General features: G+C 34.9%; 1 protein-coding gene across 1 annotated transcript in view; it reads right to left on the bottom strand.

Moving 5' to 3' along the window:
• fbxw8 (F-box and WD repeat domain containing 8) overlaps positions 1-17,437 on the bottom strand; it is a 40,813-nt gene extending 23,376 nt beyond the window's left edge. The window contains exons 1-7 of the mRNA XM_059336298.1: positions 16,742-17,437; positions 14,745-14,849; positions 12,925-13,089; positions 10,420-10,508; positions 4,554-4,711; positions 3,800-3,996; positions 2,556-2,798 (exon numbers count right to left, since the gene is read on the bottom strand). Coding sequence (XP_059192281.1) covers positions 2,556-2,798; positions 3,800-3,996; positions 4,554-4,711; positions 10,420-10,508; positions 12,925-13,089; positions 14,745-14,849; positions 16,742-17,188 — 1,404 coding nt within the window. The 5' untranslated portion in view covers positions 17,189-17,437. The remainder of the gene's footprint in view (positions 1-2,555; positions 2,799-3,799; positions 3,997-4,553; positions 4,712-10,419; positions 10,509-12,924; positions 13,090-14,744; positions 14,850-16,741) is intronic.
• Between the last annotated feature and the right edge of the window lie 695 nt (positions 17,438-18,132).

The raw sequence follows: 18,132 nt of genomic DNA, 5'->3' as shown, positions 1-18,132 counted from the left end.
AAGGCTTAAGAGTCAATTAGGTGCATGGGGTCCTTGGTAACACATTATTATTAGAAGCAAACAGATGCAGCTCGGGGAACTAAAGTTTATCAAAATACCCTTAAAGGCTGTAGTAATTAGGAGCAGGGCCCAAGGAGGACATATCACTATTTGGGACAGCTATTTGTACTATAAACTAATCCCCTGCAGGTACATGACTTTTATTTCTAAGGGGACCCGAGGGGTCTAAGGGGACCCGAGGGGTCTAAGGGGAGTGATAGTGATCACGCTGTCAAGAGGCCCAGTTTACGTTTACACACATGAAATGCATGCAGAGATGTTTACAATGCACCTAAAGTTCACATCACCGAAGAGTTTAACCCTCTGGAGTACTTCTTCATCTCATCCAGACTAGAAAACAAAGCAGCGTGGAGCCCTACTGTAAATTTACCTCTAGATTTCTGGCTGTAAACGAGATAGATAATCACATGTTCAATGTAAAAAATAATGAGTAGTCTATCTGAAATGAAGACCGTTCCTCCTAAAAGTGTAATATCATCGCTGTTGGTATGGTTAAGTGAAATCTCCTCCTTTAAGTATGTAAGTACTCATCTTTTTTCTTTTTTGGTAATTTTGTGTCTTTTTTTGGTAATTTTGTTTCTTTTTTTAAGTAATTTAGTTTTTTTTCTGTCATTTTGTGTCTTTCTTGGAAATTCTGTGTATTTTTTCGTCATTTTTTAGTAATTTTTTGTCTTTTTTTGGTCATTTTGTGTCTTTTTTTGGTCATTTTGTTTCTTTTTTAAAGTAATTTAGTTTTTTTCTGTCATTTTGTGTCTTTCTTGGAAATTCTGTGTATTTTTTCGTCATTTTTTAATAATTTTTTGTCTTTTTTTCGTCATTTTGTGTCTTTTTCTGTCATTTTGTGTCTTTTTTAAAGTAATTTAGTTTTTTTCTGTCATTTTGTGTCTTTTTTTAGTAATATCTTAGTAGTCCTAAAAGTGTAATACCATCGCTGTTGGTATGGTTCAGTGAAATCTCCCCCTTTTAGTATGTAAGTACTCATCTTTTTTTCTTTATTGGTCATTTTGTATCTTTTTTGGGTCATTTTGTGTCTTTTTTTTAAATAATTTTGAGTCTTTTTAAAATAATTTAGTTTCTTTTTTTGGGTCATTTTGTTTCTTTTTTTAAGTAATTTAGTTTTTTTCTGTCATTTTGTGTCTTTTTTTGGTCATTTTGTGTCATTTTTTAAGTAATTTTGTGTCTTTTTTTGGTCATTTTGTGTCTTTTTTTAGTAATAGTTTAGTACTCCTAAAAGTGTAACACCATCACTGTTGGTATGGTTCAGTGAAATCTCCCCCTTTTAGTATGTAAGAACTCATCTAAAACATGCAATTTACAACAGGTGTAAGATACTGGAAAAGCTTGAAAATTGAGCTGGAAAGTCCTTGAAAAATGCTTGAATTTGACCATTCGAGATGAAAAATAAATGCCTTGGAAGGCCGAACTAGTTGAGTCCAAACAAAAGTGAGCTAATTAATATTGTGATGATGATTATGTTTCCATTGTGAACAGCACTCTATCTATGTATACGGAGCGATCTCGTGTTTGTATGTTAATGGAAGTGATGGAGCTGTATCAAGGCCTCCTTTGTGCTTTCTGGAACGGCAAAGTCTCCGCAAGACAAATAAACCTGAACACAACAACAGCGACTGTTGACGCAGCGTTGGATCTCTGCAGCTGGATTTTTAGTTTGCATTGTAAAAGAGAAAATAAATTGCAGCCAGACTTTAATAATTCATATGAAAGGTTTCCAAAATAGTTAACAAGGTCACTCGTGCTCTCAACAGGTGCATAATGAAAAAATGGAAAATTGTGGGAGCTGAATAATCTGTTTTGCTCAGATGGAGCGGCTTGTGTTTTCTTTTCCGAAGACAAGAGAGCGGTGAGGACAGAGGTTTTGGCTTTATGCCATTATCGGCTTAATAACTGGCTTATACATAAATCTTTCCTGTTTTGGCTTATGTGAGTTAATATACAGCATGGGCCTCAAACTCGTGGCCCGCGGGCCAATTGTGGCCCTTTTTTAAGTAATTTAGGTTTTTCATTTTGTGTCTTTTTTGTGTCATTTTGTTTCTTTTTCAAAAAATGTTGTGTCTTTTTTTGGAAATTTAGTGTTTTTTTTGTAATTTTGTGTCTATTCTTGTATTTGATTAAATACACAACGTATCAATAAGTCTCAGTTATGCAGGAAATTGGTGATGAAAATCCATTAAAATGTTGCACCATCATCCATTAATGGCTTTGCTATTTAAAAAAAGGGTCAAAATAATAGCAGTCCAATGTGACTGACCAGATTAATCCAGGTTTTTAGTATATTTTTTATTGCTGCAGTAGGTGCAGTAGATTCTCAGAAAACCAACAAGATGCACGCTCTTAAGGCTGTGAAAAAATAGCAGTGTGGCATTCAAACAAAATATACTAAAAACCTGGATTAATCTGGTTAGTCACATTGGACTGCTATTACTTTGAACACTACTGTACATTTAGAATAAACTGTGCAGAGACACTGAGCCCACCTTGTTTCCTCCGTCGTGCATGGCCCAGCCCGATCGCTTCACTCCAAACGCAACCTGGGAGTGGGAGGCGTCCAGGCAGGTGACAGGATGACCGTAGACCGAGTGCAGCGTCCGTGTCGCCTCCTCCTGCTCCTCCTCCTCCTTCTCCTCCTGAGGGTCCAACAGGTACACAGCGTCTCCAGCTGCCAGAGCTGCCAGTGGGCACTGCTGCTCCCGGCCCGGCACCAGGACCAGACTCTCCACCTGCCAACACACACACACACACACACACACACACACACACACACACACACACACACACACACACACACTTTAATGTACTCACATACAACAAGTATGTACACGGCTTTAATGCCTTTGTGGTGTAGTCTGAACCTTAGATGTCATAAATCAGGTCTTAAAAGGATAGAAATCATGTTAAATTATTTATTTATTTTGTTGCATGGTGCATCTTTTTACACATGTGCATATAGTCAAATGTTATTATTTCTGCAAAAAAAAATATACAGTAATAAAACAGCTGAGAAGTAAAGAATTGACAATTTTTCTGAGGACAGAGATCATGTTAAATATCTTTTTAAGTGTAATTTTTCTTTCTTCTAACAATGTTTCTCTTGAAGTCATATACTGCACAATTTATGGCTGGAGATTATGTTTATTAATCAATTAATTGGATACTTTATAAAACGTCTAAAAATTAAAAAACAAATTAAAAAAATATCAAAATATTTAAACTATTAAAAAATAACAAGATATTAAAAAATTAGAAAAAATAATATAATAACATATTTTCTTGGACCATGGGACATCTTAAAATATTTATATTAATAAGATATTAAAAAATGATTTAAAAAATAATAATAATAATATATTTTCTTGTCTCATGGTGACACCTTAAAATATTTTGTTTTGTGTAAACATCAGCCTCAAAACCCCAAAAATCAAACCAACTCCCAAATCTTCAATTTAAAATCATGTAAATGTGGAATAAATGCTGTAATTCTGCATTTGTTCTTATAAAATGAACAACAACTTATCAGCCATGAAAACTGATCTACTGAATGATTAACTGACTCATCATTTGTATAATTTCTTGCCAGAAAAACTGAAATCATCATCATTCAGATGCTTCCATCATTCTGAGACATTTTTAGAAAACAGGCACAAGAGTAAAATGTGTGAGGCACAGCCTATTAATTAACACAGTAACAGGAGTACGGAGCGTGTCTGACTCTCTGACATACAGTTTTGGGCAGACGAGCCTGGCGGATCGTCCTCCAGTAGCCGCGGTCGTCCGTGGCGTCCAGCCGGACGTCGGGCCCAGCGGCGGAGGCGAGGACGGGGCTGTCGGGGCTCAGGGCCAGAGCCTGGAGCCTCCCGGGGCTCTGGTAGTGGTGGAGGGGCGCTCCACCCGTCTCTGTGCTCCACACGTCCACACAGCCTGGACCAGAGACAGTCAGACACAGACACAGTTAGATCGGTTAAAACTGAATCATTCCTGAAAATATGATGATTATATTTCTGTGCTGTCTAATTGCGTCATCTTGCACTGTGATGGGCATTGGTTGTTATTTTCTGACATTTTACAGACAGAACAAGTAATCAGTGAATGTAGAGAAAAATCAGCAGGTTCATAAATGATGAAAATTATTGTTAGTTGCAGCCCTGGACTTCAAAAAAGACACACAATTACAAAAAAAAAGACTCAAAATTACCAAAAAAAGACTCAAAATTACCAAAAAAAAGACACAAAATTACCAAAAAAAAGACAGAATTACCAAAAAAACACTAAATAACCAAAAAAGTAATTAAAGGGACCTTCCACACACAACACGGTAAAGTGCCATTCATATAAAACTCACATTAAACTTTCATATCAAGGTGGGGGCCACAAAATATTGTCACGAGGGCCGTAAGTTTGAGACCCATGATTAAAAAACCTTATAATTCCTGAAAATAAGATGATTATATTCGTGTACGTGCTGTGTAATTGTTCACCATCTTCATAAGCAGCAGCAGCCACTGTGGCGTTGACCTGGACGTGGCTAACATGAGGCCTGGGGACGATGTTGGCAGACAGGCTGTTAGTCTTCAGGTGAGACGCCGTGGAGTCCCAGTGCAGCGTGTCCCACAGACGCACATCACCAGACGTGTACCTGAGACACACACACACACCACTAAACATACATCATTCAAATTTTGTAAGAAAAGGTTGAGGATTGTAGCAGCACAATTTTTGCCCATTTCTTCATCACTGGCTGACATGTTTGTCTTTTTAGGTCTCATTTTTCTTTCTTCTAACAATATTTCTCTTGAAGCCATATACTGCACAATTTATGGCTGGAGATGATTTTTATTAATCAATTAATTGGATAATTTACAAAATAAGAAGATGTTATAAAATGATTAAAAAAAATAATAAAATAATAAAATATTTTCTTGTCCCATGGTGACATCTTTAAATATTAAAAATAATATATTTTTTTAAAATATACATATATAAAAATATTTTCCTGTCCCATGGTGACATCTTAAAATTTTTGAACATTAAAAAATAATAAGCTATTTAAAAATATATATATATATATATTTTTTTATAAAAAATATTTTCTTGTTCCATGGTGACATCTCAAAATATAAAAAATATTAAAAAACAAGATATTTTTAAAAATGATTTAATTTTTTTAATATAAATATATAAAAAATATTTTCTTGTCCCATGGTTTAAACATTAAAAAAATTAAATAATTGTTTTCTAAGATATTTTTAAAAATATATTTATTTATTTTTACATAAAAAATATTTTCTTGTCCCATGGTGACATCTTAAAATATTAGAAATCTAAAAAGATAATAAGATATTTTAAATAATTATTTAATTTTTTTTATATAAAAAATATTTTCTTGTCCCATGGTGACATCTTAAAATGTTTAAATACTAAAAAATAAGATATTTTAAAAAATGATTTAATTTTTTTTATATATAAAAATATTTTCTAGTCCCATGGTGACATTTTTAAATATATATAAAAAAAGATATGATAAAATGATTGACTCCCACAGCCTCACATCACCAGACGTGTACCTGAGACACAAACACACATCACTAAACATCCATAATTCAAAATATTCAGCTTTGTACAAAAAGTCTGAGGACTGCAGCAGCATCATTTTGCCCATTTCTCCCTGACTGGCTGACATGTTTGTCTTCTGGAGGATACCTGACGTCACCCTCTCACCGCTGAATCATTTCCCCTCTCACACTTCTTGTGACTTGTTGTTATTTTGTTTTTCTGAAATCTTTTGGTGCATGATCTTTGCAGGATTACATGGGTGTTGTTTGGGCGGAACAATACTTTTCGAACATTTCGAACCGTATTACTGGGGATGATCAGCTGCAGGAAGTGAAAGTTTATCCTCTGCAGGCGTCGAGGACTCCTATGCACTTATAAAACTTTTCATATATGATCAAAGTATTCCCTTACAAAGAAAATTTAAGTTAAAATACTTTTTTTATTACTTGCTGCGTTGCATGGTGCATCTTTTTACACATGTGCATATAGTCAAATGGCATTATTTCTGCTATTAAAAAAAGTAATAAAACAGTTGAGACTAATTGAGTATACAATTGACAATTTTTCTGAGGATAGAAATCATGTTAAATGTCTTTTAAGGTGTAATTTTTCTTTCTTCTAACAATGTTTCTCTTGAAGCCATATACTGCACAATCTATGGCTAGAGATTATTTTCATTAATCAATTAATTGGATTATTTATAACAATGTCTAAAAAAAATAACAAGATGTTAAAAAAGATTTAATAAATAAATAAATAAATAAATGTTCTTGTGCCATGGTGATTTCTTAAAATATTTTTTTTTAAATTGAACAAATAAGATTTTATAAAATTATAAAAAAAATAATACAATATTTTCTTGTCCCATGGTGACATCTTAATTTTTTTTAAATATTAAAATAATAATAAGATATTAAAAAATGATTTTAAAAAAATAAATAATTTAATAAAATAAATTATATAATAAAATAATTTCTTGTCCCATGGTGACATCTTAAAAATATTTTGTTGTGTGTGAACATCAGCCTCAAAACCCCCAAATCTTCTTATTTGAGAAGCTGGAAATAAACACTGAAATTCAACAACATTCAACAATTTATCAGCCATGAAAACTTATTTACTGAATGATTAACTGACTCATCATTTGAATAATTTCTTGCCAAGAAACTGAAATGCCACAAAATGTTGAATCATTCAGATGCTTCCATCATTAGGTATACAACTGACAATATTGAGTTTTCTTATTGATTAACCAGACCTGCATTTTGATAATTAATCATTGTTTGTACTGTTTATACTGTTCTCTTTACTAAGAAACAGCGCCCCCAAAAATCTAAATATATGACATCACTGTACATCACTGTACTCTGTACTTGTGATGTTCCTTTTTCCTGTGTTAGTGGTTTTACTGGCCGGTCTGGAACCGGGGACCTTTCCCCGCTCATCTATTGGTTGGTGATTGTGTTACGTCACTGTGACTTGAGATAATATCAAACACGTTTGATATGATCCAAACCCAAGACTAGGAAAAGACTGATATGAAACAGAGCAGATTACTACCTTAAACTCTATGGAGTCTTGAGCTATTTCGTCTATTTTTGAATCCTTTTCATGTCATTTTGTGTCTTTTGGTGCTTTTTTGGTCATTTTGTGTCGTCTGTGGGGTTTTTTGGTCATTTTGTGTCTTTTTTTAGTCATTTTGTGTCTTTTTATGGTCATTTTGTGTCTTTTTTAGTCCTTTAGACCAACATAAAATGTGATTTTGAATCTTTTTTTTAACTTTCAAAACACTATCATATTCAATAAACAATTTTAAATATTGCAAATGTGAACAAAGGTTGCAAATATAACATATAAGAGGGTTATATCCAGTTCTATCATATATATATTATACTATACATATACTAAATATATTTGACATTATCTCTAAAAAAAATCTGGTATGGAGTTTCAAGCCAGAACTTTAGCAAAACTCAATGTTGCTTCATTTTTATGTCTTTGAGTCATGAAGAAGTCATGTGCAGGTGTTTTCATGGACTCTAGAGGGTTAAAATACTACAAGTTGAAGTTCCCGTGCAGCCTCACCTCATTATGTTTTTTCCCCCTTGAATCCCCATAATCATCACCCCCCAAAACCCCCCCTCACACTCTGAAGACTTCTGGTCTGTTCTGATCTGATCTGGACCCCCTTCATCTCCTTTCCCTCCTCTCTGGAGTCAATGAGTTCTCACTGTGGGAGACAACAAACTGCCAGCGTTACCACCTCCACAGATACCATCATGTCTGAGCAAGTATCCGCCTCGCAGCTAGAGCGTGTGACACACTGATGGCAAGTGTGGCAGCAGAGGGTGTGCATCTGTGTGTGTGTGTGTGTGTGTGTGTGTGTGTGTGTGTGTGTGTGTGTGTGTGTGTGACTTGGCATCACAGGGTTTGGCAGGAAGTAAACAATAGGAATAAACACTTAATACACTCTTAATTGGTACATCACCTCAGCGCCGAATATCAACAGGATGATGCAGCTGAATCTCATCCAAAGTAATTCAGCAAAACTTTTACGTGCAGGAAACTTTGTGCACAGATTACGATTGTGATCTTTATGCGAAGCCTCGACAGATTTTGTGTCACCGTGTGACTCCGAGAGTTGCCGGGTTAATGAGACGGCGTCTCCTGTTGCCTCCCAAATGCCAAATCTCACTGCACAGGTTTTTCTAACCAGATTTTCCGGATGCAATTAAATTATTCTTGATTACTGCAAATTGATTTGTTTTCAGTTAAACATTTTGTTTCTTCTTTAAGTAATTTATGTTTTTTTCTGTCATTTTGTGTCTTTTTTAAAGTAATTTAGTGTTTTTTCAGTCATTTTGTGTCTTTTTTTGGTAATTTTGTGTCTTTTTGTAAGTCATTTAGTGTCTTTATTTTGGTAATTTTGTGTCTTTTTATGTCTTTTTTGGTCATTGTGTGTCTTTTTTGGTCATTTTGTGTCTTTTTGTTTCTTCTTTAAGTAATTTATGGTTTTTTTTCTGTCATTTTGTGTCTTTTTGGTAATTCTGTGTATTTTTTTTGTCATTTTGGGTATTTTCTTGTGATTTTGTGTCTATTTTTAGTCATTTTGTGTCTTTTTAAGTAATTCAGTTTTTTTTCTGTCATTTTGTGTCTTTTTTATAGTAATTGTGGGTCTTTTTTTGGTCATTTTGATACGGCCTCCAGCAGCCGCACAGGTTTTTCTAACGAGATTTTCCGGATGCAATTAAATTATTCTTGATTACTGCAATTGATTTGTTTTCAGTTAAACAAAGTCAAGTACTTTCATTTAGACAAATCACCCTTTAAGCACCAATTACGGGACAGGTATTGATGTTGTGAATTTGTTAATAGTAATTGCGGAAAAAGAAGGATTTGAGAGTATGTTTGTATATGCAAAGTGCTTTATCTCTCAGGACTGTTTTGGTACACCGTGTGCTACATCTGCTAACCTGAGAAGATGCAAACACACGATGAGTCCGATGAGACGCAGCAGGACCGACGGGAATCTAATCACGCCAATCCCTGGAGACGCTGCAGCGCTCCTGTGGGACCTCACAATCTATCACTGTCTCAAATATTTCAGGGTCTGGTTTAGACTCTAGAGTGAGCATTAGTGAGAGTAGAAAAATAAGCAACAATAAGTGACAGTACGCATCAATGAGCTGAAAACTGAATCACAAGATTAACTCAATAATGACTCACAAGAAGAATCTATTTTTGCTCATTCTGCAGGACGCAACTGTTTGTTATTTACACTGTGAAGCATCACGTTTCAACCTTTAAATGTTTAAAAAACTGATCATGTCCTACTCAAGGAATTTGTACAGAAGAGGATTGGGGTCAGGTAGGAGAAAAAAATAATGAGAGGAGGAATTTCCATGGTTTTCTTGATAATGATTTTGGTTATTATAAAGAAAACCATGGAAAATGTCTAGATATCAGCTCTTAAGTTAAACTCTTATGAGCTATTTTTGTTGTTATCATTATATTTGTCTTTTTTGGTGATTTTGTGTCTTTTCTTTGTCATTTTGTGTCTTTTTTTCTGTCATTTTGTCTTTTTTCGGTCATTTTGTGTCTTTTTTTTGTTCATTTTGTGTCTTTTTTTAGTCATTTTGTGTCTTTTCTTGGTGGTATTTGAGAGCTTATACCTGTGGCTTTCATGAGAAGTTGAGTTTATTTGTCCAAATTTTCAATAAAGTTTTTTTTTTTTTTTAAATCAACGTGTTGCATTGCGACACTCCCGCATGTATTCTGATGCATTTCATTGGCCAAAAGACCGAAAATGGGTGGAAAAAACTACAAATACTACAAAATGATGTATCCGCTCTCCAGGCTTTAATGGTAGAATAACGCAACAGCTCCCCCGGTTTTAATGGTAGAAATGCGATAATGCTTTCCCGCCTTAAATGGGTTAAAAAAATTGTCACTAGCAGTTATGCTGCACTAATGTCTCTTATAACACTAAACCTCGACTGTTCCCCTTTTTTCCTGTAGGTGGCTTTGGATAAAAGCGTCTGCTAAATGACTAAATGTAAATGTAAGTTTTGTTGTCAATTCCAATTTCATCAATCAGTGATAAAACACCTTTTGTCTCATGTGACATGTTTTTAATTAAACACCCAGTCATAAAGAGGAAGATTTATAGCCAAGAGTTACACTGACATTCATATGACAGGATGCAGATGATTTCAGAACGTGTGAGGATCCAAAGCTACAGCTCATGTAAATGCACATCAAAAGTAAGTTGGAGTCTTTAAAAAAACTCACCCAGCCAAGACGAAGTTGTCACAGGAGCTGACGTCACAGAGAACCTTCCCCAGCTCGAACTGCAGCTGGCTGATGGATCCCACTCGGTTCTGGACAGAGAAGGTTTAAAAACACCGTTTTTTCTTTGTCTTTTTTTTTTTTTTTTTTTACTTCCTCCTCTTTCCCCTCTCTCTTTTACTATTATTTATGTATTTTATCTGTTATGTTTATGTGGTCAGTTTATTAATTTTATACAGACTATGTCTAAATATCTAAATATTGTATGGTTTATTTGGTTTGGTTTTATGTGAGCGTTGTTTGTTCTTAAAATTATACAATTTAAATCTAAAGATGTGTACAACATGTTTAATGTCAACACCAATGTACCCTGATATAGGTATGCCCCTCTGTTTTTCTTTGTACACACATCAATAAAAATATGAAACACAAAAACACAGTTCCTCCATGACACAAACATAATGTGTAACTGAAAGCAGAACTGGTGATTTTACATGCCGTGCAAAGGCTTCAAAGGACGTGTTGAGAAATCCAACAAGCTCAGAGTGAAGTGCGTAATGAGACTTGTGTTGATTTAGAGCTATGATGTCATCGATGACACACAAAGCTATGTGACTGGTTTAGGAAGCCTGGTTAAAGAAATGCAATTTTCCAGTTTGAGAACACAAAAATTTCTGCCTTACTGCCATTATTACATCATGAAAGAATTATTGAGCAAAAAGATTGATTGACAAACATTTGATGCACGACTCACAAGACAATAAAAGTTAATTATGTAGTTATATTATACAATCATAGCATGCTTATCAGAAAATAGATACTATGTTGTACGATGGAGTATTAGGGTCACAATTAGAAAAAAAAATAATTTAATTATGAGATTAAAGTTGTAAATATTTAATTAATTTTCAACTTTATTCTCGTAATTAATTAAATATTTTTGACTTAATTCTTGTAATTAATTAAATATTTTTTACCTTATTCTGGTAATTAATTCAATATTTAAGACTTTAATCTCATAATTATTTTTTTTTTTCTAAATGTGGCCCTAATACTTCGTCGTAATATTGATGTAAATTAATTAAATATAACTTTTGTTTTTTCCCCTTGTTGACAATATTCCCAAGCCTTTGCTTGCACAAATATTTTGACCATTTGTGAGCAAGATTTAAACCTTTTGCAAACCAATTTGCTGGAAGCTTCAATGCTTTATTAAACTTAATCTCGCCATCACTAAGTAGAACACTCATTTAATTATCTAACTAAATTATTTAGTGCTTGGCTTTCAAAATTAAAGTCTTTGAATGAATGATATAATGAAACATTTGCAGTTAGAAAAAATTAAATTCACCCTGAGAGGTAAAATAAATACCTTTTACACAATATGGCAACCATTCATGGACTATTATAACAAATATAATCCTATGAAAAATTAACAAATGTAAATTTTAGAAAACTCGACATCCTCCAAGTTATATTATTATTTAAATCTCTTTCTTTTATTTGTAAACCTTATTTTTGTTTTGATATTTGATTTGACTCTCCACCTAGGTTTGTTTGTTTTGTGTTGTTTTTATTGCTTTTATTTTTCTACTATCATTCAGCTCTAGTCTATCAAGCTTTAATGAATGATGTAATGAAACATTTGCAATTAGAAAAAATTAAATTCACCCTGAGAGGTAAGTTAAATACCTTTTACACAATATGGCAGCCATTTATGGACTATTATACTAAATATAATCCCATGACAAATCAACTGTAAATTTTACAACACTTGACATCCTCCAAGTTATATTATTATTTAAATCTATTTCTTTTATTTGTAACACTTGTTTTGATATTTGATTTTGACTCCACCTAGGTTTTTGTTTGTTTTAATTTTTTAAAAATTGCTTTTATTTCATTTTTTTCTACTATCATTCTGTTCTTTCGTGTTGATTTCAAGCATAAATGAACATGTACCTTCTTTATTTTTGTATGTGAACAAAAGAAAAAACCCCAATAAAGAGAAGTTTAAAAAAAAAAAAATTAAAGTCTTTGTTTGTTTTTTTCTTCCATTATAAAACTAGAACACAACCTTTCCATAATTGTAATGTTGCTAAAATCCCATTTTGCATGTTGTTTATTTCCTTATTCAACCATTGTTGATCATTGATTTTTTTTTTATTTATTTGTATACATGCATATTTTATTTTGTGCGGGCAGTACATTTTATATTTTATTTTATTTATTTTTATCCCATTTTTAATGTATTTTATCTTATTGCATTTTACTATTGTTTACTACATCTCTTTGTATTGTGTTATCTATCTATTGTTTGTGCAGCACTTTGGAAACCTTGTGTTTGCTAAAATTGTGCTATATAAATAAAGTGGATTGGATTGTTGTACTGTACGTTCTGTACCAATTTCAGACAAACTCCAGTGTTTGCCTGTGTTGAATTTGGGTGAAAAAGAAAAGAAAAAGGAAGTGATTCTGATTCACCACAGCGGAACAGCTCGAGCCCACCTTCCAGTTGGAGCGCACAGTCTTGGCCGAGTTCCTGCAGTCTCGCAGCGTGCTCTTCCAGCAGGGGGAGTCAGACACGCTGGCGTCCTGCTGGTAACCCTCCCCCGTGCACATCTTGAACCACAGAACGCTGTCCTCTGCAAGGACTCTCCACGCCCTGCTCACCTGGGAGGAGATTGGACAGTAACAGCGGATTGAGTCAGCATACATTACCAGGTTGCATCACTTAATTTATCTGCGCTTAACGAGCCTGGACGGCTGCCAGATGCGGCATGTGCTGTAGGTCGGCCACACCAAATGTGATTTATTCCTCTTTCCCAATTAAAGTCACATCAGGAATTAATGCTGGTCTAAGCAATTCTGCATGCTCAGGGAAGTGCAAAGTAACGGAGAACTCTAAAAACCTGCTGCACAGAGTGGTCACTGTGCAGGAACGGGACAAAAGAGACAGAAAGAGAGTAAGTTTGAGAAGTGGTAATGTTATGAAATGTAATTTTGTGTCATTTTTTGGTTATTTTGTGTCTTTTTTTTAGTAATTTTGTGTCTTTTTAAAATAATTTTGTGTCTTTTTTAACTAAGTTTGCATCTTTTTTTAATAGTAATTTTGTGTCTTCTTTTAAAATAATTTTGTGTGTCTTTTTTAAATAATTTTGCATCTTTTTTAATAGTAATTTTGTGTCTTTTTTTGGTCATTTTGTGTCTTTTTTTTTTTTTAGCAATTTTGTGTCTTTTTTGGTCATTTTGATACTAACTCCAGCGGCCCCCAGGTAATTTGAGTTTGAGACCCCTGTTCTAATGGATTTAATTTGTCATTTTAGAAAGTTGTTACTTAACTTCAAACTGAACCTACAACCCGACAGCCAAATATGGCTTATTCTGATTGAAAAACAAAATGATTCACACTGGGGTTTTTGTTTGACTTTGATGTACAGGTGCATCTCAATAAATTAGAATATGATGGAAAAGTCCATTTCCAGTAGTTCAAGTGAAATAGCCCCAACCAAGTTTTGAGTGAATAGATGACATACTTTTCAGAGGCCAACATTTCCATATTAAACATACTTTTAAAAATTGGTCTTTTGTATCATTAACATTTTTGGAGAAACTGAATTTTAGGTCTTTATTAAATGTAAGCCATAATCATTATGATTAGAAGAAATGAAATAAATTAAGACATGAAATGTTTCATTCTGTGTGTAATGGATCTATATAATGTGTTATGTTCACTTTTTGAATTGAATTACTGACATAAATAAACTTTCTATGATATTCTAATTTATTGAGATGCACCTGTAAATAACCTGCCAGAATGCATAAAAACACACCAAAATAGAGCTTGTTTATTAAGAATGACCAGCTACAACATTACCTGTATTTGCAGGCTACTCGGAATAGGAGGTGTTTAAACTGGAAGTGGTTTGGACCAAGTCAGAAGTCTATATTGAAGCTTTATATTAACATGTAAAAACTATTTACAGAACAGACTCAAAATTTTGTTTTGGACCCACAAGAGAAAGAGAACTATAGATAATTATTCCTTTATCTTGATACTCGGATGATACTCGTACCTTCCAGTTTCTGTAAAGGATAACTAATGTATTGCAGCCCTATGGAAAGCATGTTAAAAACCAAAATTTGCCTCTAAAACTGATTTAAAGAATGATTTATTTTGATGCCACATTGGGATCTAGTTTAAAGCAGCTATTTTTATAGCAGTTTGGTGATTTTGTTTGAACCCTTTCACCAGCGGGGTTTTTTTCTTGGCAGCCTCTTTCTTTTTTCTTCAAATGTTCTAATGCAAAGCTCTTGCTGCAGCTTACCTGAGCACACCTGCCCAGCTCAGCACAGTTGAGATTCTCAAAGATCTTCAAGGCTAACTCGTACGGCAGCTCAATATCGAAGAAGGGAATGTCGTTGACTTCATTCTGCAAAAAGAAATCAATGCAAAACACATTAAGAAATGTTTCCATATCCAGAACGCCGTATGTTCTATACAACAAGCTACATCTTAGCTCAGACAATCTTAACTACACGACGAGACATGCAGCCAGCGGAAAGTTCTCACTACTAATAATAAAGACAAACTTCAGTAAATAACAGCAACGTACAGAGACATGACTGCTTGACAACCTACGTCCCAAACATTTTGAACAAACCATTACCACAAAAGACTTTAAATTATTATTGAAAAAACATCTCTTAAATGGATACATATACTAATTATGAAATTGTTATTAATAAATGAACTCCATTAAAGATATAGAATAATATGGTTCAGTAAAGAATATTAACTACTACGTAATAAACACAGCTATATAGTATTAAATTATATATAAAATATAGCTTTAAGTAATGGATATTAAATGTAAAGTTGAAATAACATCTCCTAAATGGATATATATGAAATTATTACTATTAATTCACTATTAATAAGAGGGGCGCCTGGAATGCCCTGCTTAGCCTGCTGCCCCCGCAACCCGGCCCCGGATAAACGGAGGAAAATGGATGGATGGATGTTAGTTAGGTATATTAACTACTGCACAATGAATATAGCGATAGTGTATTAAATATACAAAATGTAAAGAATGTATAGAAGATCCTGATTGTGAAGCTTTGCTATCTTTTACATTCTTGGTTTTATTTTTGTTTTTTCTTCACTATTCCCATTGTTACCTCTTTAAATTTGTTTTCACTGAAGTTGTATGTACTGTATATTATATGTTGGACCCCAGGAAGAATAGCTGCAGTTGTGCTGCAGCTAATGGGGATCCAAATAAAACAATAAACAATAAATGCAGAGCTGAGTGTTCTCAACCACTATCCATATACAGGTGCATCTCAATAAATTAGAACATCATGGAAAAGTCAATTACCAGTAGTTCAAGTCAAATAGTCAAATAGCCCCAACTAAGTATTGAAAGCATATAGATGGACATATTTTTCAGAGGCCAACATTTCCATATTAAACATACTTGAAATTGGCCTTTTGTAATATTAAACATTTTTTGAGACACTGAATTTTAGGTCTTCATTAAATGTAAGCCATAATCATTATAATTAGAAGAAATTAAATTTAATTATGTGTGTAATGGATCTATGTAGTGTGTTATTTCCACTTTTTGAAATAGTGACATAAATAAACTTTTCTATGATATTCTAATTTATTGTGATTAGGGTTGTCAAAAGTATCGATACTTTTTTGAGTATCGATACTAAAACGTTGTATCCGGATACAATACTCATTTTCAAAAGTATCGAGTATCTGAAGCTTGTCATCATAGTTGCAGTTTCTTTTTGCACAACTGTTTTTTATTGTGAATATTCAACCTGTGGTTCTGTAAATTTTTACATGTTGCATTTTTCTTGTTAATAAAAATATTTCTGTTAAATTTTGGGGTCTTTGTTTTTATCCTGGTGGTATCGAAAATGGTATCGAGTATCGAATATTTTCCTGAGTATCGGTATCGAGTTGAAAATGTTAGTATCTTGACAACCCTAGTTAGAAGGTAAGTAAGTTGCCTCACCACAGGGGTCCCCCAGGATTCAGTGCTGGGGCCCCTGCGATTCGCTATCTACACCATCTCTCTGGGTCAGGTTATCCGCTCACATGGCTTTTCCTATCACTTCTATGCAGATGACACTCGGCTCTATCGGAGTATCGGTATCGAGTTGAAAATTTTAGTATCGTGACAACCCTAGTAATGGATCTATATAATGTGTTATTTCCACTTTTTGAATTGGAATACTGACACAAATAAACTTTTCTATGATATTCTACTTTATTGAGATGCACCTGTAAGCATTAACATCCTCATACCAGATCCTGAATGAGTTGATCCAGCAGCTCCTCGTCCTTCTTGACTTTTCTCTGAGGCTGCTGTTGTTGCTGCTGCAGGGACACTCTGCAGGCGTTGGTGGTGTTGTGATATTGTCTCTTCCTCCTGGTCCTCTCCTGCTCAATCCTGTCCAGCAGAGGACTGGTCCTCCCGTCCAGCAGACTGCGTGCAATGGACACATACTCGGGCTGGTCCTCTGACTCTGCTGCAGCTGTTTCTTCTCCTCCAGCGGTGCAACCAGTGTCTTCTGGTTTTTCAGAACTACAGTTGAGATTTTTTAGGTCTTCAAAGTAGCTATTTTTTAAGTCTTTCTGTCCTGAATGGCTGCAGGAAGTGGACGGAGCACAAACAAGTCCCTGCTTCTCTTTACTGCTCGTTAACTCTTCTTTCCAACGCTCCCTGAACGCAGCAAGTTCGTCCTCGGCCATATTTCTCAATCATCGTTGATAAAATATAACTTCACGGTGTTTATTGAGCAGAGTTGTAGGTTTTATTTTTAGTCGGAGAAGCCACAGCTCAGCTCAACGCCGCCGCAAAACCAAACAAACACACGTCCGTCCGCATAAACAGTCCGGAGAGGGACAGCGCTCCATATATACGTTCCGCGGGTTTTTTAATTCCGCAGTTTTATTATAGACGCGCATTTTCTGGGGGTGATTTATGTTTTTTTGTGACCATGACTCGCAATTAATGTTAATATAAATATTTTTATTTCATATTTAATGCAAGTGGGGTGGTTTTGTTTAAAAATAATATATTTTACAGTTTAAAAAAAAACAACAACAGGAGAGAACAGAATGTCCCAGAACAACAAAAGACTCCTCAGATCAAACCAGACAGGAGAGATTCAAGAGTTAACCATTGCATCTCTCTTTTGGGAAAAGATGATGTAAACCCCCACACCATGTGACACTGTAATGAATAATACAGTAGAGAGAGAGAGAGAGAGAAAGGGAGAGGGACGCAAACACAGTTAAGGTTTGATGAGAGAAGAGAAGGAGGGTTATATATCCTCCAGACGTAAAGAGAGGCTGGTTGTTCTGTGAGAAAGAGAGATGTGCTGGTTGCCGATAGACCAGCCTTTGCTCCTGCCCGGTGACTCCACCTGCAGCGGCCGCAGACCGTCGCCGTGCTCGGTGGCGCAGCTGCTCGCGTCTCGCCTGCGGAGGATCGGGGACCAGCTGGAGAAGAGCTGGACGGCCGGGGAGGAGGGCAGCGGCTTCGGCTGCGGGGGCAGCAGAGGGACGGTGGTGGTGGTGAGGACCGGGACAGGCCACCTGAAGAGCTTCCTGTGCACTGCAATACACTTCACCGTGCTCGTGCTGGTCGTCGCGAGGCGACACCTGTAGGGCGCGAGGCAGCAACACCAGCA

Source organism: Centropristis striata, chromosome 7 (assembly GCF_030273125.1).
Source record: "Centropristis striata isolate RG_2023a ecotype Rhode Island chromosome 7, C.striata_1.0, whole genome shotgun sequence".
Lineage (NCBI taxonomy): Eukaryota > Metazoa > Chordata > Actinopteri > Perciformes > Serranidae > Centropristis > Centropristis striata.
Note: the sequence above shows the minus strand (reverse complement) of the source record. Positions and strands in the feature narration are given on the sequence as shown.